General features: G+C 38.9%; 1 protein-coding gene across 1 annotated transcript in view; it reads right to left on the minus strand.

Annotated features, from left to right (window-relative positions):
- SYNE2 (spectrin repeat containing nuclear envelope protein 2) overlaps positions 1–6321 on the minus strand; it is a 206446-nt gene extending 200125 nt beyond the window's left edge. The window contains exon 1 of the mRNA XM_070942446.1: positions 6243–6321. Coding sequence (XP_070798547.1) covers positions 6243–6321 — 79 coding nt within the window. The remainder of the gene's footprint in view (positions 1–6242) is intronic.
- Positions 6322–26863: the final 20542 nt, after the last annotated feature.

Consider the following 26863-nt stretch of genomic DNA (forward strand, 5'->3'; position numbering starts at 1 on the left):
CTTTCATTTTTAGTTTATTGCCAACTTCTCTGCACAACCTCATTAACAAGAAACCTTTGGGTTAATTCTCAATTAAAATAAATCTCATGTATATGTGTCTGTTCATATCATACGCTATCAGATCTTTCTCACTGCTCATCCCCCCCCATTTCCCCAATCCCCAATTCAAAACATAGGGTTGGTGCAATTAAAACTTCTAGAATCACATACTCTAGATGATTGCACATGATAATAATTAGGCAGCTACACTGAATATGCGAATAACGTGAGATCAGTAGGATGCAGATAAGGATCCCCTTTCTGCTTTTAAAAAGGGGATGGATTTTACTCAGTACTCAAGAATTATTTGAAACTCCAAGAACACTAAATAAATAGCCATGGACAGAGATTTTAAAGCAGATGTATAAAAAGGGAAATATATATATAAATTTTATTAAAAAATAAAATGTAACTGTAATTTGAATGTAGGAATTTAGGTTCAGCTGTATCATTAGTCTATCTTTCCCAGTGTTATATGTAACCTCTGCCAATCTCATGGCTAATTTTAAAAATTAATTATGAGATTTGAAGAGGTTATATATAATGATATTTGAATTAAGATGGTTCTTTGAAGACACTACTCCATCATCTATTCCTGAGATCCTTTATGCTGGGAATTGAATATGGGGCCTTTTGCATAACTTAGAACTTTTCCTGACAAGAAGACAATTACTGATGTTATTATGGCATCTTTAGTTTAACACAAAGCCGGGAAAGCTGCTGTGACCCAACTTTTACCCTATTATCTATTATATGAAGATTTACAAAGTATCTTTCAGAAACTGACTCAATGGAAATATTTTATGATATTTCCAAGAACATGGTAATGCAACAAAGATAAACTGTGACAAATAGTCTAATTTTTAGAAGATGCAGCCCTTTCCCTATAAATAAAGAACAAAGCAGCAACTTTCTTAGAGCCACCGTGCCACAGTGGTTAGAAAGTAGTACTACAGGCTACTTCTGCTGACTGCCAGCTGCCAGCAGTTTGGCAGTTTGAGCCTCATCGGCTCAAGGTTGACTCAGCCTTCCATCCTTCCGAGGTCGGTAAAATGAGGACCCAGATTCTTGGGGGCAATAGGCTGACTCTGTAAACCGCTTAGAGAGGGCTGGAAAGCACTGTGAAACAGTATATAAGTCTAAGTGCTATTATTATTGCTATTGATATTTCTTCTAGCTTATGTTTCAATATTTTCATGATCTCTTCTCTGATAGAAAGTATGAGAGTGGCCCATTCAATTAAGGATGACTTGCTTTAACAACTGATTTGTCCAAATGTCTGTTGAATCGGGTCCTATGCATGAGAATTAAATAGGTTAAGAAAGGGAATTGTGCTTTGGCAGATGATGTGCAAATTGGATCAGCAGGCTTGGAATGTAAATCCTGCACAGGCTTGTTCAATGGGAGTTCACACCCACCTCTTCCTTCTCTCCCAGATGCACACCTCATTCCCTTTCCTGGCTCTCTCAGGCTTGGTATCCATGGGAACTGGAGGCCAGAACAGGTGTGATGGAGGGAAGATCAGTACTTACAGTCTTTGTCACCAAATCTCTGAAGAGTTCTTCTTTCTGTCCATAGGTCTAAAATTAATTAATTTGCTTTGGGGCAAAGTCATGTAAGCAGCACTGCTGATAAATAGCATCATCCAGATTCAACAATGGACAGTGAACTTGTAAGCAATATTGCATCATAAAAACAATGACTATCTTTAGTCTGCCTGCTGTCTATTTCTAGCTTTGGCTGGTGTACACCAGTAACCATACACTGAGATTACAGTAGAATGATATATTTAATTTTGAAGCTGCAATTGATGCAGAGTGCAATTATTTGTTTTGCTGAGAAGGGTATCATTTAGATAGAGGTTACTGCTTGTGTTTAAGCAACTGCATTTGTGGCCAATTAATTCCCAACTCAGGTTCAAAGTTCTTCTTTGGGTTTATAAAGTGTAAAACAAGTAGTGGTAGTCTAACTTCCAGACTGTTTTGTCCATTGCAGAACTGGATAATCAATAAGTTTATGAGAAGAGGTCTTATTGTGTGTGCTGTGATTGGCAATGTTCTCTTATGGTTACTGATAGGGAACCTCTCTAGGATGTTACCTGCTGTCTGGAATGCTCTTTCCCCTGAAATCCATGAGAACTTACTGTACAGGTAGTCCTTGACTTATGACCACAATTGAGCCCAAAATTTATGTTGCTAAGTGAAACATTTGTTAAGTGAATTTTTGTCCCATTTTATGACCTTGCTTGCCACAGTTAAGTGAATCACTGCAGTTGTTAAGTTAGGGACACAGTTGTTAAATGAATCTGGCTTCCACATTGACTTTGCTTGTCAGAAGGTCACAAAAAGTGATCACATGACTCCAGGACATTGCAACTGTCATAAATATGAACCAGTTGCTAAGTGTCTGAATTTTGATCACATGGCCATGGGAATGCTACAATAGTCGTAAGTGTGAAATACTGTCATAAGTCACTTTTTAAGTGCCATTGTAACTTTGAATGGTCACTAAACAAACTGTTGTAAATCGAGGATTACCCACAATGCCTACATTGAAGATTTGCCTTTCCACCCAGGCCTTTCTTGTGGGAAGCTATGGATGAATGTTCTTTCTTTTCTATTCATTTTTTTAAGTACTGCAATACTAAGTTAAGTACTGCCTTACTAATTTTTGATATTTGAAGGTCACTCTAAATCATTACCCAAGAAGCAGCATAAAATAAAATTGTTTCTTATCCATAAAATAACTGTGCAGGTGGCACAACATCAGAAATATTAATTTATTCCTTCAAACAAGAGCATGCAACTACAAATTGTAACCATTGTTGTCAGTTAGCAGAATGGATTCCTCTTCCTTTCTGTATTATCCCACCATACACAAATGTATCCCAGGTGAATTAAGAAGATACCTGGGTCATGCAAGAAGGAAGAAAGCACTTTTTTAGTCCCACTGCCCAAATGGATATCTAAACCCATAATGTTAGGTGTAGCCTGGATTACTTTCCCATGATGTCTCTCAGATTTTCATATATCAGTGAGGCTGTTGACATCCACATTTTAGTTCTCTGTCTCCAGGAAGGACATACGAACTTTTTCAGGAGCAACAGGTTAAATCACACAATCTGTGTCTCAGATAATATTTATCTAAATGCAGTGTGGTTGCATAGCACCTGAATCAATGGAAAATGCTATGAGTCATCATGGAATTTATTCACTGTTTCTTCATCCTTGGGTGTGGTGGCAGACACACCTGAACTTTCTAAATATCTTTCTAAAGAAAAATATTAAACAGTGGTGCTATTGCACCACAGCAAGTAACTTCAATAGCACTTAGACTTATATACCTCTCCATCAGCACTCTCTGAGCAGTTTACAAATGTCAGCATATTGTCCTCATTTTACCAACCTCAGATGAATGGAAAGCTGAGTAAAACTTGAGCCAGTCAGGATTAAACTTCTGGCAGTGGGCAGTCAGCCTGCAATACTGCATTCTAATCACTGCACCACATTAGCAGTATTTATAATATGTATATATATTATATGAACTTGTGGGTTTGATGTTTGACTTTGACTTACAGAAGTTTTTATAGCTGGTCATAAAAAGACTTACAAGGAAAGAGTTTGCATAAAGGAAAGCATAAATTCATGAAAACCAGCTAGGAAAATTACTAGCAACAGAATACCAACTTGATAAATTATACAGCTCTTTCACGTTTTTTTTGCAATGAAGTGGGGATGTATTCATAACTAGGGCTAAAAATTTTCTTTGAATTGCACTTTCTTTCTCTTCCAAATTATAAGTGTCTATCAATAATGTATCAAGATAATCAATTATCTTGACAGATAATGTCAAGATATATACCAAAAAACTTTTGATTTATTAAATCACTTAGAGTAGCCTTGTGCTTATCTACTTTCCTAGCCAACCACAATTCCAGGAAGGTGACTAAGTAAGACAACAAACAGTTGCTCTGTTACTCTTTCTTCATTGTTAGCATGTAGATACATGCCTATTAGGCATGTAACTTGCCTAATAGACAAAAGCAGCTAGAATTCCATGCAGGTGAGCAAGCAAGCTGTCAAAGATTTTACAGATTGCTCTATCCCTCCTTTGCAATTAGCTTTTGAACTAATAAAAGACAAGTTAGAAGAATACATTTTTGTAGGCATATTTATATATACTGGATTCACACATTGTTATCCATAGTTTATCAATCAAGGCACAATTGGTTGTCTTAATATGTCATAAAAGCCTCATGTCATATAAACTTCATCAAGTGGTTTTCATACCACTACACTGGCTTCACATAATACAGTAAATTGGAAAAAATGATTTGCCATGTTGAGTAATTTAAATCATATTTCTGTCAATCTGTTCACAATATCTTGCTTATCTAGTCATTTTAGCCCAGTGTATTGTGCAAGTCCAGTTTCTGTTGGTAATTCAGAAACAGACAGAATTCAGTAAACCAAAGTTAATCACAGAATACAGATAACAAATATAATCATTATCTTACACTGATCACATACATTTTAGTTATGAAGCCAATTAATTGTGGTTAATTCACTAAATCATCTTTATGGAAATCATATTTAGACATCCTGTATGAAGTTAGCCATGACCTGTTTTAATCTTGTCCATATATTAAATCCATAATTTTGGCAGCAGGAATGAAAATTGCTTTTTGATTAAAGGAATACCCAACTTGCATCTCATATTCTTAAAGTTAAGAGGAAACTGATTTACAATAGAATAGATTGTTCATCTATATAGCAGAGTATTCTCTGCAATGTTTGCAAAGGTTCTCCAGGTTTATCGTCAGGAGTCTTTCTCAGCCCCAGGTAACATGCTGCCTTCAATATGTATACTGCTCAGTAGGTTACAATGTTTACTTGTAATGTCATTCAGAAATAAAATTAAATAAACAAACATTTTCCAATCTACTTTTTCATATTAAGTGAGCACTTCCACATTCAAGAAGTACAAAACAGGTAAGTACTTGGGCTGAGGATTTCTGAACATCAGAAATTTTTCTTAACAAATCTTCACAAGACCAAGGATATGAAAGCAAAATTATTTCTATTAAGGTTGTGCAAAACCTTTGAAAAGCTCAATTTTATTGAGCTTGTGCAAAACTCCTCCTCCAAAATTTAGGCATGTCCTGTGGAAGGCTCCCATTTGCCCCCTCCCCCCCAGTGTACTACATTGGTGTAGTACATTCACCAATGTACTACATTTCAACATCATTCTTCAAAAGGTAAATTAGGTTTTTCAACGAATGAAACAGAATAACCAATACATTCTTAACAAGAGGAAACAATTGATATTAATGCTATTAAATGAAGATTCGGAGCATAAATTCACACATTTAGAATTTTGTGAAATTTATTCATAAAAATGTATAACCCAGAATGTTTATGGAGATTCTCAGTCATCCAGGTCATAGCTGACCCAAAGGTGCTTTTTCAAAAGGCAACTGTTTCTTCGCTTGAAGACATTTCACTTTTCATCCAAGAAGCTTCTTCAGTTGAACTCAAAAAAAGCTTTTTGGATCTTCAAGCAAGCTTCTTGGTTTTCACGCAAAAAATAAAGACCAGTTGCCTTTGGAAAAAGCACCTCCAGAATTTATTAAACTATGCTCAGTTGTATGTAATGGTTTGGCTCCTATATAATGTTTATAATTTTAAATGCCTGCAATTGTTTCATCCTTTAAAAGATTTAAGTACATCCCTCACCAATCTAAACTGTAGTTTTTAATGTAGCAAAAGAATAAAAATACATGCCTGGAGAATATTCAACACATATTAATATGTTAGCATTTCATTTCAATTCCAAATATATTAAATTTAATATTTAAAGTCACTTTAGCCACTGTTTTTGGAATGAAGCTCTTGGCATGCCTTCAGAGACAAATGGCTCTTAGCTTTGAATAAAACAATGTCTATGCTCTGATCTCAAACCAAACAAACAGCAATATAGCTTAGCACAACATCAGTATTCAGATGACAACATATTTCTTTGCTGGAAGAATCCAGCTGATTATGATCAGAAGCAAGACACCAAGTTAGATTAATCTTATTCATTTTACTTTATTTCAAGTCTATCCTGTGATCTGACATAATCTTCTAAAGAGGCTATGACCATAAACATCTGCTGCATAAAAAAGATCAATAAATATTTTGTGGCATTTAAACAAAGCCTACCTTGCAATGAATAATGACGATCATCAATCTCTGTAGAAGATAGTTCTTCAGATACCAATGAAGTTTTAAGAGGTTCCATGCTTTTTATTGGGCAAGCAATCACTGTAAATTCATTTCAGTGGCCAAATTGGAAGATGGAAACCTAGAAGAGAAACCAACATTAATAGCAGTCAACTGGACTAGATTTCTCTTGTAAAACTGATGCTTTCTGAAAAAGCCTCTAGCCTTAAAAAAAAAAAAAAAGCAATTTACCTGCTTCTGTTTGCTAAAAACAGTGTTTGCTTACAATATCTGGATCTGGAACTACTCCTTTCTGAATCATAAATCTATCAGTTAGCTTTCTAGGTTGTACTCCTGTTGGCACACCTCCATGTCTGCAAAGGTCATTGCCAAAAACAGAAGATATATTTCTTGAAAAATCCAAAAAAATGTGAAGCATAGATCGGAAAGAGCGAAGATAAATTAGAAAGTCAAACTGACAGCTTCCTGGGGTACTTTCAGTTATTGTGTCCAAGAGAGAAGTTTCTTTTAATAAATCTTCTGCAAGATGGGAACCTTTTCTTTCTCAGCAATTATTACAGCAGGTTAGATACAAAAGTAGCTGAACCAACAAAAGATTAAAAGGTAGCTTTGAAAGTAAGTTGCCTGACACAAGAAGTCTTTCTTGTCCTATCTGTATCTTAGCTACCACAGTGTACCCGTACAAATTCCTTCTGCAACAGAGTTCATGTTTCAGCCCTGAACTTGGTAACTTGCCTAACTTTTGAATGCTAACACTTTTTAATTAAAAAAAAAAAACCATATTGAGCTGCTATAGACAATGCAAATTCATCTAAATGAAAGAAAAGTTCATGGACTTGATTGCAATAGATCTGTGCTATCAGCTAGTGAAAGATCTAAAAAAGAAACAAACAAAAAAACTGGGAGCACGTATAGGAGCCAAATAAATCTGCCCTCCACTCACTACAAAAATGGCAGTAAATTTACATTATTTCCTACTGAGGTGTAGCAGATGTCCAATCCATACAATTTTGTCATTCTATACTGCTTTGGATCAAAATTCCTCAGTCCTGAGAAAAACACCTCTTCACTTCTATTTGTTTAAAACTTTTTAAAAACAAATCTCTCTATCACAGACAATCAACTTTTAACTGATGGAATCCTTACTTCATGATCTAATGGAAAAACAGAAAGGCAAGATGAATACATGGAAGGGAGATCTGTCAACAGTAATTTTGTGCAACAGAAGTGAAGTCTCTGGGATTCAGTTCACTCATAATAGTAAGCCAGAATGGGATTTGTTTGGTTTATGGTTTAAAGTGTTATGCAAAGCCAGTCAATTATGGTTTATTTTTGTGCTATGAAAAAGACCAAATTTAATACAGTGTGCAAATTTAACCTAAATCTAGTCTATACTTTGTTCTAAAACTAAACATTGCAGGAAAACTGATAAATCTGGTGAAAAAAATGTTCATAATTATTTCTTTGTGATAGAATGGGAAGTCTCCATAAGGAAACAACTTTCAACATGATAACCTGGGATTGTGCCCCTTGAAGAAGCAGAACATGGAAGTTTGTTTGTTGGGCTGGATTAAATTGGATTGGATTGGATTCAACAAGAGGCCAGTTCTCCACCCTCTACATTACACTGTTTTACCTTATGTTTGTTTTAATGTTATTGAAACACAGTAATGTCCACACAGTTAGGCCTGTTCCATTTGATTCTCCAGGGAGTATTTATTTATGATCTCGCCAAGAATTCTGAATCACTTTATTCCCTTATATGGCCAGAGCTTGCTGTATAAGTAAATGAATACTTCCAGCAATACACTGTTAATTTATAACACAGGTCAGATGAGAGAAAACTTCCTTGGGAAATATATAAGATTAGTACAGGCTTTGTGTAACTAGCTTTCAGTTTCCTTTTTAAGTACTGAATAGAAACTTTGATATATATATTTTTTAACATACTGGAGGAATCAGGAACATAAAATTCCATTATCACTCCTAAAACTGATCTTTGCATGCAGGAGAAGCAGATTTTTTCTGGACTGTACCACATCATTATGTCCCTGGAGAAGGGAGGACTGAATGTCTGAACGCAGAACCACTCACATACGAAAGAGATTATTATAAAACCGTGCTTCCTCTTAGCACAATAATTGTCTACATGCAAGAGTTATTTTAATGAAAATACATTTCAATCCCACATTGCACATTAGCTACATATTAGTAGAGTTCAGGGAAAACAGCACCGTGTGATTCTGATAGTTGTATGTTGGAGTTTAATGGATACTAAAACAAAATCACATGGTAACTGCCCCCCACATTCTGAACTCTACCATTTCAGATAACCACACAGAAACTCATAGTAGGACTACTAACAGTATATGCAAGGGTTTAATCATATGTGATAATATCTGAAACATGCCTTATAAAAATTAAGGTGTTTGTTTGTTTGTTTGTTTGTTTAAGCAATTTATATGGCCACCCATCTTAAGCAACTCTGAGCAGATTAAACAAGCATGAAACCTGTAAATTAAAAAAAAAATCAATGCAGCTCATGCAACAAAATTATAATATGGACACACCTATGCATAACCAATATTGTGTGAACTACTATGTTCTGAACCAGTTGTAACTTCTGAGTGGTCTTCAAGGGCTGCTCCAGGTAAATCACTTTGCAATAACACAGCTAAGAGGTGACTGAGGCATGAGTGACTGTGAGGCCTCCCAGCCCAGGAAAACATGTAATTGGTGCACAAGACAGATCTGTGCAAAGGAGCCTTAGACACCTGCTCATCAAACAAGAGCCACGAGTTCAGGAGAACCTCCAAACACATCTGGAGTCAAAGATGATAAACCACCAGATGTTGAAGGCCAAAACCCCAAAGCCACTCCATCTTGCTTTCTCTGTCTCCCTAAGAGAGATGCCTTCCTTTACCCAATTGATGAGTGCTGATTTCGTATTAAGAAAAAGAGAATATAATAAGCACTATACACATATTTGATTCAAAACAATACCATAAGCATCATGTATCATTGTGCAAACAATACAAATTGCATCAGTTGTACAAATACTTCCTGATACCATTTGCTGTTATTGTTTCCTTCCCATTGTCACCATGTATTAATAGAAATTTCAAGAGGTATTTAAAACATAAACCAATAAGTCTGACTGAGGAGGACCAGCCCAATCAACTTAGTAAGCTTAATGATTGAATGAAGATTTGAACCTGGGTTTAGCCTGCACTAGAATAGAATTAGAATAGAATAGAGCTGGAAGGGACCTTGGAGGTCTTCTAGTCCAGCCTCCTGCTCAAGCAGGGGACCCTATACCATTTCAGACAAGTGGCTGTCCAGTCTCTTCTTAAAAACCTCCAGTGATGAAGCACCCATGATTTCTGAAGGCAAGCTGCTTCACTGGTTAATTATTCTCACTGTTTAGAAAGTTTCTCCTTAATTCCAAGTTGCTTCTCTCCTTGATTACTTTCCATCCATTGTTTCTTGTCCTTCCCTCTGGTACTTTGGAGAATAATTTGATCCCCACTAGTCTAGAAGATACTCAGCAACCATGACCTGATTATCTATTTGCATAAAGTGTGCCTGCAGGGAAAAGAAAAGCAATTGCACCACAGATATTATAATCTGGGAAACTATTTGGTATTAGCCCAGTCTAAAACAAAGAACCTCTTTATTGCTAAGAAAATGCATGGGCTTAGGAGGGAGGCAAATATATTTCTGGAGTGGTAAATTTGATGGGCAGCTTAACTGAGATTATTCCAGGGAAGGAAAAATCAATTTAGAAATCAAACATCAAAAGAACAAGATGTTGATTCCCAAAAATGAGAGAGCCACATATTCCATTATGTTTGGCTTGGAAACCTGCCACTATTATATAAATAGACCCACAGCTGAAATCTCATAGAGGAAAAAGAAAAGGCCCAAATGTCAAGCCTCCAAATAACATGTCCCAAAAAATAAACTAAATAAAGTTAATAAAGTAAATAAATCCCCCTTTATCTTTACAACACCCCCCTTTCAACAGTTAGAAAGTGGCGAGCCTGAAGTATCATTAAATTCATTTACTTACAAACCTAAAAGCTAATTTTTAAAAAAAACATACAAAGGCTACAATAAAATATGGGTACCCTTATGCCATCTTCAGGGTCAATACTGACTTAGCTTGTTCTGAAAAAAACACATTGAAAGATTTCCATAGCAGAAACTGGAAAATAGCAGTAACAATATTGTGTTTATGGTTTGTTTGGTTTTTTTTTATTATTATTATTTATTTTTTAATTTTTATTTGATTTATATGCCGCCCTTCTCCGGAGACTCAGGGCGGCTTACAAGGCGTTAAGCAATAGCTTCATACTTTTGTATATTTATACAAAGTCAGCTTATTGCTCCCACAAACTGGGTCCTCAATTTACCTACCTTAGAAAGGATGGAAGGCTGAGTCAACCTTGAGCCTGGTGAGATTCGAACTTACAGTAATTGCAGACAGCTGGTGTTAATCACAATGCTATCAGTCTGCTGAGCCACCAGGTTCGTTTGTTTGTCTGCCTGTTTATTTCTCTGTCCTTCCATTCCAAACTGTTTTAAGTGATACATAAGAAAAAAAGACAATATTTCAAAATATTTCAAGGCTGTAGCTCAGTGGCAGACTACCTTGTTTGAGTATCTAAATGCTAGCAAGCATTTTCAAATTTCAGCTGGAAGCTTTAAATGGTTATCAATCCATTGAGACAATATTAATTTAGAGGAATCAGGGGAAGTTTGAATCCATTTATGTATTTTCTCCTTTCTTCCAGTTAAGTGAAAAATTAAGTTCAGGTAGTCCTCAACTTAACAACCACAACTGAGCCCCAAATTTCTGTTGCTAAGTGAGACATTTGTTACATGAGTTTTGACCCATTTTACAATCTATCCTGCCACAGTTGTTACGTGAATCACTGCAGTTGTTAAATTAGTAGCACGGTTGTTAAGTGAATCCAACTTCCCCATTGACTTTGCTCGTCAGAAGGTCGCAACAAGTGATCACATGACCTGGGGACACTGAAACCGTCATAAATATGAGTCAGTTGACAGGCGTCTGACTTTTGATCACATGATCATGGGGATGTTGTAATGGTTGTAAGTGTGAAAAATGCTTATAAGTCACTTTTTCAGTGCCGTTGTAACTTTGAACAGTCACTAAACAAACTTGTAAGTCAAGGACTACCTGCATTGATATTACAGATAATATCAATATATTGGAAGATAATATATTGGGCAAAACTTTTAAATCACCTAACATTTAAGGCAAGGCTTCTCTGACTGAATCAAAAAAGTGTGCTTTCCAATTGTGTGATACATTCTATGGAGGTTTATTGCACATCTATATAGTACTGAAAAAAATATTGTTTGTGTGTTATCTTTAACTGAGCTAAACAGTCCATCACAGGGTAACAAATTTTTGAACCAAGATACTCAAATGGGCAAACTTACAGAATGTGTCCAAAATCTGAAATCATGACTCCTGTAGAATGAAATTTGGTAAATTTTAGGAAAAAAAATTATAAAATTTTACGTGAGGCTCAAGCCCAGAGACAACACAGCAAAATCCAATTTAGTTCAGTCCTTTATTTGCTTACACCTATTGGACAGAATCTTGCCAAACTAAAGCTATAACCTACTAAATGTATCCTGAGAGATTCTAGGCTGTGGCTACACTGAATCTCTCTCTCGCTCTCCCATCCATCTCAGGACTGCATTGTCTCTTAGTCTGAGGTTCTCTGTGGGCATTCTCCATGTTGCCAAAACAGTTTCCCACTGCTTCTCCAAGTGCATATTTTATGGCATCGGATAAAATGCCATAAAACGTTTCCTATGGTCAACTCCTGATGCTTGACTGTCCTATAAATGCAGCTCAACATGGGCTGTTTTCAAGGAAGATAGATCTCTGAATATCTTCCTGAATTTTTAAGAACTTTTCCAATGAAGGCAATACATTAGAAGCCCTGCTATTGTTGAAGGCATTGAGGAATTTGGTAAGGAAATATCTCTGAAATGAAGGTCCAATGGGTCCCAGATTGTCTAGTTCTCTACAAAAAAGCCTTATAATGTACATATCCTTAAAAACATACAAATACAGTAAGAGAAACTGTAATGTGGGATGCTTTGTTGCAGTACAATTTAGGACTTTTTAATATTTTACTTAGTTGCATGGTTTTAACTTGTCAAACTCTGTAGCAGGGCTGTTCTCTGCCTTTTGTAAAGGTCAAAACCAAAGCAGAATAGGGCATATTGGTACAGTCAGGTCCAGAAATATTGGGACAGCGACACAATTCTAACATCTTTGGCTATATACACCACCACAATGGAGTTGGAATGAAACAAACACAATGTGCTTTAACTGCAGACTGTCAGCTTTAAGTTGAGGGTATGTACATCCAACTCAGGTGAACGGTGTAGGACTTACAGCAGTTTGCATATGACTGTATGTGCTGGTGGCAGCTTGCTTGCTTTATTTATTTATTTGGATACCAATAAACTGCTATAAACAGCTTCTTCTCACCCAGTTCTTAATGTATATGATTAATTCAGTCAAGGCTGAAGGGTTTCCTTCAGGGTTTCCCATTTACCCTATCTCCTGTTAAAATTCTGTGCAGAGCTTTACTTAAATGCTTGTGCATTGGCCATGCTTGATGCTCTGGGATGTACAATTAAATGAGTAATGAGTATAAGCTACTTGGTGGCCAAATCTAATAGAGATATTTCTGTGACACCTTGGGCCAGAATGAGTAGAGATATTCCTAATGATTTTTTTTTTAATGCAGAGTATCTTGGGATCAACCCTCCTGGAGAAGTTCCTGGGGCTAGACTTGGTAGAGATGTTCCTGTGATACTTCTAATCAATTTTAATCAAGCCAGAAACTGACTTATCAGCTCTGGATGCCAAACATGAGAAGTCCAGAGGAATGTTTTGGAAGATTGTGCTAAATGATAGACACCGCCGCCGCCCCAAAAACAGGATCCACCATAGTTGTGTGAACAGAGAAGAAAGAAAATACAGATATGTCCCTGGCCCCAGGATAGGCATAACACAGTTGGATCACACTTATATCAATTTGTGCTCCTAAATCAAGGCTACCCTTGCTGAGCAACACAAGGGAGACTTAGGTAGTTTTGGAGATGAAGATCCCGTGATGCTAATGCATAAAGAGGAACAAGGGAAGGAAGGAAGGAATAAAGGTTTTTCCTGGAAGTGGTACCAACACACAGGAGACATAGAGTGCATCTAACTCACTTTGCAACTGGAGGGGTTTTTTTTAAACCAATAAGGCTATAAAATTCAGTTGAGCTTCCAAATGAATTCAGAAAACAGTATAAATATCCTATTAATTTTTAATACTAATTTTTAAAAACAGGGCAAAGAAAGCACATTCAAGCAAAATATGAAAAATAGGATTCATTCAGGAGAACAGAGAGGAGAAACAGAGGGGTCTTGTTGTTATTAAAACAACAGTAAAACAAATCCAATTAAGAAAAATCTGTTGGGGATGTACCATATAGCATAGAATGACCTACTTTTTTCTTTGCATCCCTCCCTCCCTCCCTCCCCTGGGTACCAACATTTCTGCAGTAGAAATGCTGAAGCAAAAGTTCTTTGGGTTTCTTTTGTTCAAAAAGATAGCAAGACAGGAGAAAATGAGAGTTTGGCAATTAAAGCACTGTTAACTTGGTAAGCAGATGATAAACAAGGAAAAGCAGCCCTTATTTTTTTTTTAAGAAATGCACACGTTATCATTTTACTAAGAATGTTTCACACACATTGTTCACTTTGGCCTGGCTGTTTCATTAGTGGAATTCTATCTTGAGAAAATCACAAGGAATGTAATGGAAGTGTAACATGCATTGGCAACTATTTATTTTTTTGTTTCCTTTCTGACTGCTGAAATGGGCCATTGAATTTGAAACTGTAACTCTTCACAAGGACTTCTTCTTTTACACCCAGTAAGTCCCCGTGGATCTTGTGGCAGAGAAAGGAAGACATGGGAATCTTTAATAAATCCGTTGTCACAGACTGATAATTTTCTGCTGAAGGTGGAGACTCTCAGGGTAATCAATGGACCAGTGAGAATTTAAATGTCTCATTCAGATAAGCCTGTGATGGCAAAGCGGTGGCATGCAGCACCCTCTCTGTGGGCACACGAGCCATCATCCCAGTTCAGCTCTGCCACACATGCGCACATGCCTCCAACCGGCCAGCTGGTCTTGAGGTCTTTGTCGCACATGCACGGCGGGGGGGGGGGGGGCAGGGCACGTGCGGGGATGTACATGCATGCTGGTGGGGTGCATGCATGGGTGCCACATGCGCATTGCATTTTGGGGGATGGACATGCTCACATGCATTCGCACACATACATGTGCACTTTCAGCACTCGGTCTGGGAAATGTTAGCCATCATGGATATAAGCTATTTTGCAGTAAAACATGACTTTTACAACCAATTTAAATTTTTCTGATGATGGAGCTCAAGGATGATTTCCAAAGAGAATAACATCACGTGTCATCACTTGCCATCCCCAAGTTCAAATACTGAAGGAGAATGAATGATAAACCTGACAAGATTTATCAGGCTAGAAAGGTCAAAACTCTATTTTTTAAATTATGAGTTACGTATGCTCTTTGGTTTGTAGAAAAAAGCACATTTGTGAAATGATACCAGGAAATATTGGGTCAGTCATAAAAATAAAGTCTGAGAATCTGCATTCTCAGAAGGAATGTAGTTTAGTGATATAGTGTTTGTATGTGGAAGGTCCATTTCCTAATCCTTGGCACCTCCAGAGAGATTAGAATGGACTCTAATCTGGAGTCACAAAGGACAGGTATACCTGATGCCATCCAGTTTTGTTGGACTGCAGTTCCTATCATCCCAGTCAATACAACTGTCAGCCATGCTGACTGAAAGTGATGGAAGAGCTGGAGTGTACAAACAATACATCAGATCTGATTCTACAAACATGCTTCTGTCAAGGAATAAGTGGGTGACTTTGGGGGATGAGGGAAAGAGATACTGCTTTGAAAACAATCATACAAGAGAGACAGGAGCCACAAGGACTTAATGATAGAGAAAGAAACTTAGGAAGGGTCTGTCCTAATTGATCAGATGGGTAAAAGTAGCAGTGGGAAGTTTGTATCTTCAGACTTACAAAATTGATGTCAGAACTCCTAAGTAAACGAGACAGGAAAAACATCTAGATAAGCTAAATCTACTAAGATTACATTAAGACAAGGCTGTCAAACTCCTGGCCTGCAGGCCGGATACGTCTCGCGTGGCCACACCCACTCCCGGTTTAGCAAAGGGGGAAAAATTCCTGATACGTCACGTGATGCTGCCATGACGACATGAGCTTGACACCCCTGCATTAAGAGTATCTTGCAAATTTAAAGATGCAAATTTCCTGGATGGAAAGGATGGATCCTTCCTAAGTTTCTTTCTCTGATTGTTAAGACACTGAGACCCCTCTCTTATCTGACTGTTCCCTAGACAGCATCTTTTTCTTTGGCTTCCAAGCTCATCTACCCATTCCATTACTGCTTCAGAGTATCAGTGGATCATCTTTGCACCTATCTGGGACTCTTTAAAACAGCTGCATCCTTTCCAAAGGATCATGCGGCATTGTGGCAATTGCAATGTGAAGCCATGCAATCACAAGAAAAGTATGTGACTGCTTTAAAAGAGTTTTAGAAAGGTGTTGTGTTTGGACTCTTGATCTTCTGAAGCAGCTTTTCTAAATTATCACACAGGCCTTAATAGTGGATAGCTGAACCAACCGGACTGTCTCAGATATTGCCAACCAGACCCACATGTGAAGAGTTCAAGTCAGAATTAATCTTTTGTTTTTAAACAATTAGTTTTTCATAAATTCATTTTCTACAATGGCACATTTTAATGAAAACTTTTTTGAATTGCTAGATAGATTTCTTGCCCTCTGAAGAATTTCATTGTTTTCTTTTTCTTCGGCATTACTGCCATCATTGCTAAGTATGAATCCTGATGATAAATGCCATGAACAAATAATCCCATAACCCACTACAATATTTTCAATAAGCTGAATTGCAGAACTCAATGGCTTAAGCTTTTCATGACAGGGAAATAAACTGTTATTCACTGCAAAATTATATTTAATGTCTTCCAAAGTTTGTGATCACTTTAACCACAGTTTAGAATCGTGGTTTATTGTACAGTTGCTTGGGACAGTCACAGCTTCACATACTATCCAAACTGAGTGGAGAGGTAAGATATAGAAGTGCAGCTCACCTGGATTTCCTATAAAATACATACATAATATTCCTATAGAATACATACAAAATTTCCATACAAAATTTCCCAAGATAAATATGGAATGGGTAAAAATAAGCTGTCCTCTATCCTAAGCAGATCAGCCTATATCATATTACCATACAAGGTATGGTACAAGGTTCACCTTGTGCGTCTGCTGTGCCCTTATTTGGGCCAAGATGCCCTACGCACCGTTACTCATGCGCTGGTCACCTCCCGTCTCGACTACTGCAACGCTCTCTACCTAGGGCTGCCCATGAAAACCACATGAAGGCTTCAACTGGTGCAGAATGCCACCACACGGGTTGTGATGGGAGTGTCCCGACACTCCCATGTTACACCCCTCCTGCATGACCTGCATTGGCTACCGGTTGCCCTTCGGGTGAGGTTCAAGGTGCTGGTTATCACCTATAAAGTCCTTCATGGCTTAGGTCCAGGATATTTGTCGGACCCCCTGCAGCCAGCAACAATCTCCAATCACCTGGTGCATTCCCAGACAGGGCCTCCTCAGGGTGCCGTCGGCTAGTGTCGGCTGGCGACCCCCAGGGGGAGAGCTTTCTCTGTGGGCACACCCACCCTTTGGAACCAACTTCCTTTGGAGCTCTGGATGGCCCCTGACCTTCGCTCGTTTCACCGTGATTGGAAGACCTGGTTATTTCATAGCCTGGACTGATGAGGGGGGGTTTTCTTAATAGTTTTTAAACTGATTTTAAACTGTTTTAATTCGGACTTTTAATTTTATATTGTATTAATGTCAATATATTAATGTGTTTTTTGTTGTTGTGAGCCGCCATTGGAGCCATTGGAGATAGGGCGGCATATAAATTGCATTAAACTTGAACTTAAAAACATACTTTTGCTTATTAGGCTTTTAATAAACAGTGCCAGTTATTCAGCTCCCCAAGGATGGCCGGTATATCAAGTGAAGAAGAAATCAAAACAGGCTACGGAAATTTAACTGCTGGACTAAGCGTGATCATAATTAGCTTCAACCACAGAAAAGCATGTTGCACAAATGCAATGAGGTTTACAAAGTTTGATTATTGAGTAGAGTTATATTTTGATTAAAAGCTTAACGATGTACAATTGACAGTGTCTTTTCATCTTCTACCTTTAATTGCATATCAATATGAAGGCTATGTCCAAACACTTCCTCTGCTAAATTTCTGCATGTCAGGTTGTTCTTAAAAGACACAGAAGCAGAGGATGTAGTTGCACTATATTGGCATTTGAAAATCCTTTTAGAATCCAATCCATAAATACTGTACAGCTTTCCAGATTATGGTTCCCAAGTCAGAAATGAGCTGTAGGGTTTGGGAGTATCATTTTCTTTCTGAGGCTTCTCGTTCACCTGTAAATCCCACCTACTTTTATGGTTTCATGTTACATATATAGTCAAGACAAATTCTGGGAAAAATCAATAGTATTCCCTTTACAATTCACAACCTACAATTATAAGTTCTGGTTTGAGGGCAACTCTAATTGTCGTTAGTCCCAATGTAGACTTGATGTAAGCAACAGATACAGGAGAACATGAAAAAAGGAAAAATATTCTAGTTCCTCAAAGTAATGAGAAGGAGGTGACACAAGAAATGATGAAGTCACCTATTCACAAGAACTTTCAACCCTACAATTGCTATACTTCACAACAACCTTCTCTGAATAGTAGCTTTCAGATGCTTTGGGTTTAGTATTCACATCCATATCATACCCATCTCACATGGCCTTATAGTATAATTAATTGTTTCATCTCTTGACATTTTAGCAACATCTTGAGCAGGATGAGAATGCTTCACAGTATTAAGGCCCATTGATTTCAAAAGATTTATTCTAAGTATGACTAAATACAAGATTCCATCTACTTTCTTCAGTATTTCTTACCATAGCTCCAAATGGTGGGACAGGATTCCTATTTATGAGAGAGGGAGGAATAAGGTTGAAAGAGAGAAGCATTTATGGCACTCAGGGTATAAGTAAGGTTTCAACTAGAAACAAATATGAATTATACTACCTGTGGTTTCTCATGTGCCATCATTAACAATTGTTAACAAAAGTCTTACAAAATACTTTCAAGATTTCTACTGAGTCAGTTCTGGTATCTATAATGGTATAATTTAGTTACTTGACAGACAATTCTGGTAAAATGATGGCAATTGGGTCATGAAGAGCTGGAAGCAATGAACAACAAAATTAACGATTGATTTGTTCTGTGTTATTATCTTCATATAATTTTATTTTTGTAAGATATCTTGAAAGGGCATTTGTTGTGATTTGTAATCTGATTTGTAGTCACAGCTGCAGTGAAATAGTATTCTTGCTTGACAAGTACTCCCTCCAATCCATGTTACAGTAATTGCCATAAAGTATCTTTGCACTACCATATTTCTCCATTGCCTATATTTCATTCACAGCAAATTCCATCCTAATCCAGTTTGCATTACTTCCTCACAAAAATTACATCTAATGTGACAGTTTTATATAATTAAAGAAAGATCGCCCATCCCATTCACTCAGAAGTTGTTTCTTGAAGTGTTTGATGAAACGACTGCCTCTATTCAAATCCATCCGCAATCCACTTTAAGACCAAATATTTTTACATGCTAAACCATCTTTACTCATTTCTAATCTGCATAAATCCAAGCAACATCAGATTTCTTAAATTCCACCTTGCAACCAAGTAGTGAACTACCGTAATCTGTACATGCCTTTAAGTCAAACTTTCATCCTCTGCCTACTTTGTACACTATTTTTTTGCTATGAATATGCATACTTATTACACGTCGCTGATTTTATCTGAATTTTGTAAACAGCCAAGAAACAGTATCCTGCCTTGAAATATACAATAGAAATCTATTAATAAACATGAATGAAATTCATATTCTGTGCTTTCCTAAGATTTCTCTACTTTGATCATTTCAAAACAAAACAAATTTAAAAAATACTTTCTTCTCTTCCACCACCTTGTAAAGCAGTAGAAGATTGGGCCACCATTCAGTCTCCTACTTCATAGCTGACTGTCCCTAACAACTATTTTTATGGGGGGGGGGGGGGGTTTCCCAATCTCAAAATGTCTTTGTTGTTTTTCCCGTTACCAGTCCAAAACTGCGTTTCTTTTCTCTTTTCTTTCTTTCTTTCTTAACTTAGAAGAACAGTACAGAGCAAGCGTGCTCAGTAGAGTTGTCCCGTGTTCCGTCATCGGAGCAGAGAAGCGGGTTAAATAATAGGTTGGGAGGTGGGGGGGAGAGAGAGAAAGTGGAGTTGACACCTTCGAGAGAACAAAGGCGGCTTCAGACAACAAAGGCCGCCAGGTAAAGCAACCAGCCAATAAAATGCAGGCGCGAGGAAATCGCCCAGCAAAGTGATGGAGGGGGCGGTCAGGAAGGTGGGGGGGAGAGAAAGAGGGCTCAAGCTAAAAAAGGCGGGTCGCTCCTTGGACCCGATCCACGGCATCCCAGGTCCCTGCCAGGCGGAGGAAGGGAGCGGAAGTTTCCAAGAGAAAGAGGCACGCCGCGGGAGGGCTCGATTTCTTCCTCCTCCTCCCCTCCCTGTCAACTCGAGCAAATGGCCCCTTTCTTTTTCAACCTAATCTTTCCCGCCCAGGCATGTTTGGCTCCGCTCTCGGGAGAGTTTACAGCGGAGGCTCTTTTGCTGCCCGGGGCGCGCGCGCGCGCGCAACACACACACACATATACACAAAAACACACCCCGTAGGTGAGAAAAGACTGGATTCTTTCTCTCCACCTCCTCCCTCAGGGATGCTTCAACAAACTACGCGTAACTCGACCAGCAACAATAATAACAAAAACCAGCAACACCAACAACAAAATAAATCCCCCTTTATTTCAAAGCTTCAAGCGGTTCTTTCTCCTGGCTTCAGAAACTTGGCGGGCGCGCAAGATCTCCTCCTCCTCTCCTCCTCCTCCTCGTTTCCCCAACTGCAAGCCGTCTACGCGGGAAGGGCATTCCGCAGCTGCAACGGCGGCGCTTGCCTCGCCTCAGAAGCCCCCGACGCTGTCGGCTGGCGTAGCTACAAATGGGCATCCCCGCGTGGGGCGGGAGCGGCGGCGGCAGCTCTCTTTGCCTCTCCCTGGAGAAAAACACGAAGAGAAAGACTCACTTTTTCAGCGCGCGCGCTGCGGTCCTAGATCCAAATGAGCTGTGGGGGGAGGACGGGAGGTGGACGACGGGCTGGAAGGGGAAGGGAGCGAGGACAAGCCCGAGAGGGGAAAGGTCTCTGGGGCGGCCCCGCTTGGATCGGTCTCCCTCCTCGCAGGATGCGGGCTTCGGTCTTCGACGCCCTCGCCGTTCCCTCGGGAGCGCAAACTCCGCCCCAAAGCCGCCGGGCCCGCGCCCGATCTCTCCAACTCCGGCCGTTACCGTGACCGTGTCGGATGTCGGAAACGGAGATTGTGGCTCCCCGCCTCGCCCTCCCTTCTCCTTGGCCCGCCAAGCCGCCCCCGGGAGAGGAGGAATAAGGAGGAGGAGGAGGATCTTTTTCGCTCTCAGCCTAGCGTGAGTTCGCTTCCACCGCCCCCTTTGGCCAGGCAAACAAACAAACAGCACGTGGCTGGGAAGGGGGAAGGCTGGCCAAGGGGAGACGCGGAGGGCACCTGCTGTGGCCGGAGGAGAGAGCGGGGGCTCGTGGACTGCTCGGTTCCCGGGCAAAGGGAAACTGAGTTGTGTTATGTGGGGCTCGTCAAGTTAACCTCGGACCGGGAAGGAAGATGGCGCGAGCGCTGAACTTTTCCTCAGAACAGGCGCTGCGTGAGGGACTAGCCGGGCTGGAGTTTAAACTTTCTGCTTCTCAGCAAGTGGCAAACCCCGTAGGAGTAAATTTCTGCAAACTAGAAAGGTGGGATCCTGACAAGGTGTCGAAATTAACTCGGTGTCGACCTACATGCTCAATTCACTTCGGAGAATTTATTCTCTTAAGAGTGCATACAGTCGAATAAGGTCTATGGAGATTCTCAGTCATCCAGGTCATGGTTGTCCCAAAGGTGCCTTTTCAAGAAAGTTCACTGGACTTTCTGTTTTTTTTTTCTTTGAAGACGTTTCGCTTCTCATCCAAGAAGCTTCTTCTGCTCTTCTTCAGAGGCGTCTTGGATGAGAAGCGAAACGTCCTCATAGGAAAAGTCCAGCTGCCTCTTGAAAAAGCACATTTGGGACAGTCGAATAAGGATCTGTCCAGTTTTCTGAATCAATTGAGTTTAAAATCACGTGGGTGGACACCAATCCGTATCTTTTTCATGAAATCAAATCCGAAGCTTGGCTAAATGCTTTAAAAGCTGAGCAAATTAACTTCACTCAGATAAAAGAGAGAAAAATGAAATAGCTGCCAGATGCAACTGCCAACAGGCTAGCCTAGAACGATCAACCACTTCCATGAAATTAATCCAAAATTCCCACCTTTTTTGATTAAGAAAGTTTGTTTTGAATTTTGAAAGCCTGTAATGGACATGCTCAGAAAAGGATTGCCTTGGGGCACCGTCTGAAACATTCCACCCATGGAAGAGCACTTTGACTTCAAAGTACTGTTGGTGTGATGATGGGGTTTGGAATGTGCATTTGTTTTTTTTACATTTAATAGAAGCCAGCGTTATGTTAGGGAAGCTGCAATCTAAATTGACTGCAATTAGTCAATCCCAGAGCTAAGGATGATCTTGAATTGGACTTTTTCCATTTTTGCTGTTCTCTGCTTCATTTCAGGCAATCCCATCCAGTTCTGGTCTGTTGAGTATATGCTAAAATTGGGGTAAATGGGTTTTCTGCACATTTCTCCTATTCAAGGGCTTGGCTTAGAAATGTAAAGTCAGTATTCCCTTGAAGCTGCAAAAGAAAAAATAACAAAATGAATTTTGATCAATCAGAGTCATTCTTAGGTCTGTATAGTGAGAGATTTCAAATTATGGCAGTTCTGTGATTTCCAATTGAACAGTCCATTGATTGCTTTAAAATATTCATCTGCCCTTTTTATAATAATGATAATAAAATGCAACACGTAAACAATATATAAAGAGACCATCATTTTAAAATAGCAACAAGCAAGGATAATTTAAATTAAGGATTATATAAGAATATACTTGCATTGCAGGCATGAATGTACCTATGATTATTTTCCATGATAATTATCAGTCTCTTTGTCCACCTGGTTGTAATGTTTTCCTTTTTGTTTTAAGATTCAAATAAAACCAGTGACTGGCAAGTTAGCTGCCAAACCAAGCTTTGAACTCCAAAATGAAAAGCTGGTTGTAAATATTTTTTTTCCTCTTCTTTTCTTTTTGTATCTTCAAGTCTGTTGACTCCTGCAGACTGCCTGAATTAGTCTCTGCAGTTTATTTGCAGCATTTTGAATGTGGTTTGCCATTGCTTTCTTCCTGGAGCCCAGAGACAGTGACTGGTCCAAAATCATCCAGTTAATTTGGTGCCTATGGCTCACAGTCTTCCAGTTTGTAACCTGGTACCTTAATTACCAAACCAGACTGGCTGTCATATCTAGTCTTCATTTCCAAGAATGGCACATAGACTACATAGCCAATGCATTCTCAGGAAATAAACATAATTGGCAGCGGCAGCCCAGCACTTCATTAGTAATCTGTCAACCTGTCCAGAAAACAGAGATCACAGAATCAATGACTTGGAAAGAGCTTAAGTCCAAGTTTTTCCAATGCTGGAAGCTGAAGAGGAAGTGAGGAATCTCACTAGTTTGCTCACTAGTAAATGGATGTGATTGTCACATCTTTATTATAGTTTTTTTTCCCCAAGAGTGCTTCTTAATGTGTCTATCAGTCACAAAATATTGCTTGCCTCAGTGCTAAATCAACCAAGTAGATAAGACGGCACCTGGGGGACACCGCCTCCTTAATGAAGTTAGACGACTGTGGTTTCTTACACATAAAGATAAGTCATTTCAGAGCATGGGATCATCATAGAGGAGGCCTGTTTTTAAATGTCATAATTCTAACTTGTCATCTTGTGGGTTTTATTACTGTGGGCCATTAGTCAAGTGAATTCTAGGCTACCAGTAATTCTGTCATCCACCTTGAATTGAATCTAAATATACATTGTGAACCAGTACTGATGGCATAACTTTGAGTCTGAAGGAGCCCATATAAAAATAGTGCAGTAGTCAAGTATAGTGTTTGTAGAACAACCGGTCAGCAACATCTTATTTTTAAAAGTAGCTTATATAAAGAATAATATACACAATTCTCTAAATGATAGCAATGCTGCAAACAGGATCAATATTAAGAGTGGGTGATTAGGCTATTGCCTAGGATTCTAGATGTGGAAAGTGTTGAATTTTGGAGGAACACTAGTCTTTGCTTAATGACATTAATTGGGAACATAATTTTCATTGCTGAGCGATGCAGTCTTTAAAATGCAATGTCATGCTTCCACATTACTTAAGCAATGGCAATTCCACCAGTCCCAGTTGTTGTCTTTAAACCAGGATTGTGGGTCATTAAGCAAGGACCTCCTCACAATCTCCTGCTGTCTTCCCACAACCAAACTCAGTAGGGAAACCAGCAGGAAGCTGCAAGTCCCAGGTGGCTTGCAAGCAGGCTGGCAGGCAAGTTCATAAATGAGAATGAACGATTTCAGACTCTGAGTTGGATGCTGCCAGGTGGGGGGGGGGGAATAGGTCACAGGTGGCCATAGTGGCACACGAGTGATTTATGGCCCAGGGGTGGCAGTTGCCAAATGAGGGAGTCTTACCTGAGAGTTGTAGTGAAAGCTTCAATCACTTCATCTGTACTTATATATTATAGAGCCCGTTAAGGATTAGCATGATGCTTGCTTTTATTTTTAACAACAAAAAAGAAAAAGCATAACAAATAATATAGTTCACATTTTAGCATTAATCTGATCCATAATCTTGTTCATATCAAAGATTAACCTTGCATGTAAAGAATATATTGAAATTATGAAATGAATGACAAATGAAACAGAAAATCAAACAGCAAATATGTAAGTATGAGAAACCCACCCCATAGATTAGTTCTATAAAGATACATTGACATATCAACTAGTGAACTTTTAAGGACTTCATATGAATGAAGCCAACAGAGAGACAAATCTAAAATCACAATGAATAATTCTAACTGCCCAGAATGATAATGGGAAATTTTCCTCTATCAAAGCCAGAATTTTGGAGAAGTCCTAAAGGATCAACAGGGAATATTTCCTCCAATTGATCTCAAGATGAAGATGATCACTATTAATAATGTGTCTATACCCAGTCAGTGGATGCACTCAAGAAGACGGCAGAGAACTAAGCAGTACAAAGGAGATTGGGCTTGATGACCTATTCAGTCATTACCAATTCTCTGTTTCTAGTATATCCACTCTAGAAGGATTGGGGGGGGGAAACTCGACTAAAGAATGCTTGGAAGCAGTCCACCACCATGATTACTTTCTCCCAAAGGGAAAGTTTACATGGAATCAATGTAATTTTGAGCAAGATTTGAATTTCTCAGATTATGTACCTCAATCCCTAATAAAGTGTAAGTGTAACATACTAACATACGCAGTGATGGCTAATCTTTTCCAGACCGTGTGCGCATGAGTGTGCAAATGTGCGTGCGCGCCCAAACCCCCAAAATGCAATGTGCTTGTGACCACTGCACATGCCCCCTGTGCATGTATGCCCAGCCCCCCACGCGTGCACATCCATGCCCCCTGCATGCATGCATGCAGCCCCCACATGTGCGTGCAGCCTCTGCCCGCACCCTGCCTTCCGTGCATGCATGGCAGAGACCTGAAGACCAGCTGGCTGGCGGGAGGCGCATGCGTGGCAGAGCTGAACTGGGCCGATGGCTTCCATGCCCACAGAAAGGGCGCTGTGTGCCATCTCTGGCACGCACGCTATAGGTTCACCATCATGGCTCTGTCAGTTTGTTTTTACTTTTATTAGGAGCTATACTATATCTTCAGTTGATATACTGACTATGCCCTTGCGTGGATAGGGATGACCTAGTTACAGTTGTCCACATGGCTGTTTCATATTTAATTACTGTACAGTAATGTATTCCATGTGGGGTTGTACCTATGCTAGATCCAAAAGCTGCAGTTGGTACAAAATGTGACACTCTCATTGCTGGATGAGACATCCAGCCATACACATTTATTATTTATTCATCAAATGCATATGTCTAGTCTGCCCATTTATCCAATGAAATGCTGGGTGATAAACAGAATGAAACAACCCGTTGTTTTTCTCTCATCGCTTCATGCATTCTACACTTCTCTATATAATTGTTTCTGCTTCCATAAACCTGTCTAACTACCCCAAAAATGTTACAATTTGGGGTATGGTTGGTTAGAACTTGAGTTTCACCTTGACAACCACCCACTCATCTTTATATTGTCACTTTGTGGGAAAGCTATGTATCTACTGGAAAATTATGCTCACTTCTGACTTCATCATTTTTGTTCATCCTCTTATTTGTGATTTAGCTGTATAAAACACACATTACAACATTGGGGAAAACCTCCAATACTACAGACGGTGAGAGGTTCTCAGTGCATTAAGCCTTGATTTGCTTAACCATGATTTATTAATTAAACTTCTATTTTCTAGGCTTATTCAACACCTTAAGCCAAAATTAATTTGCATTATCTCTTAACTGAAAAACTTAAATCTTTTTGTGAAAGGTTATCAGTCTTTTCTTCTGGTAAAATGCCTTGAATGGTTCCTTGATTGGCAGGACTTCAACTGAAATTCCATTTTGGTTCAGTATCAAACATCAGTGGTGGAAAAGATTTCAGGTCAAAAAAGCCTGTATTGCGAAAAGTATGTCAGAGAGAAATTGTATTAGCCATAAATTGGATTAATTTTAGTTTTGAATTGGAATATTCCATTTGTGTAATACACAGTCATTTGGGGAAAAATCTCTCTGAATTCTATAGTTCGGACTTCAGAATAAAATTTTATAAAATTGCAGTGTTAGCTATTCAGTAAATTATATCAATTCATGACTTGTTCCTGGAAAAGAACAAGCAGATGGCAATATTTCGTTCTTAGGCAAATGATTTTTCTTCTTCTTCAAGGACTCCTCACTGACACTTATTCTCAAATATGACCAGTTTCCTATGCATCTCCATTCTTGATGCATTTCCAGATTCTGCAGCTGTTACATTAACATGGGAATAAAACTACTGCTGAAAATTCTTGATTTAATTTTGGTGATATGCCTGCCTTTTACTTTCTGGTGCCATGAAAAGGCTGTTTGCACTTTGCAGAGATATCTGGCAATGACAACCCAAGAGCCAGGAAATGCTGCTGATA

Source organism: Pituophis catenifer, unplaced genomic scaffold (assembly GCF_029215685.1).
Source record: "Pituophis catenifer annectens isolate HBS135680 unplaced genomic scaffold, rPitCat1.0.hap2 SCAF_1, whole genome shotgun sequence".
Lineage (NCBI taxonomy): Eukaryota > Metazoa > Chordata > Lepidosauria > Squamata > Colubridae > Pituophis > Pituophis catenifer.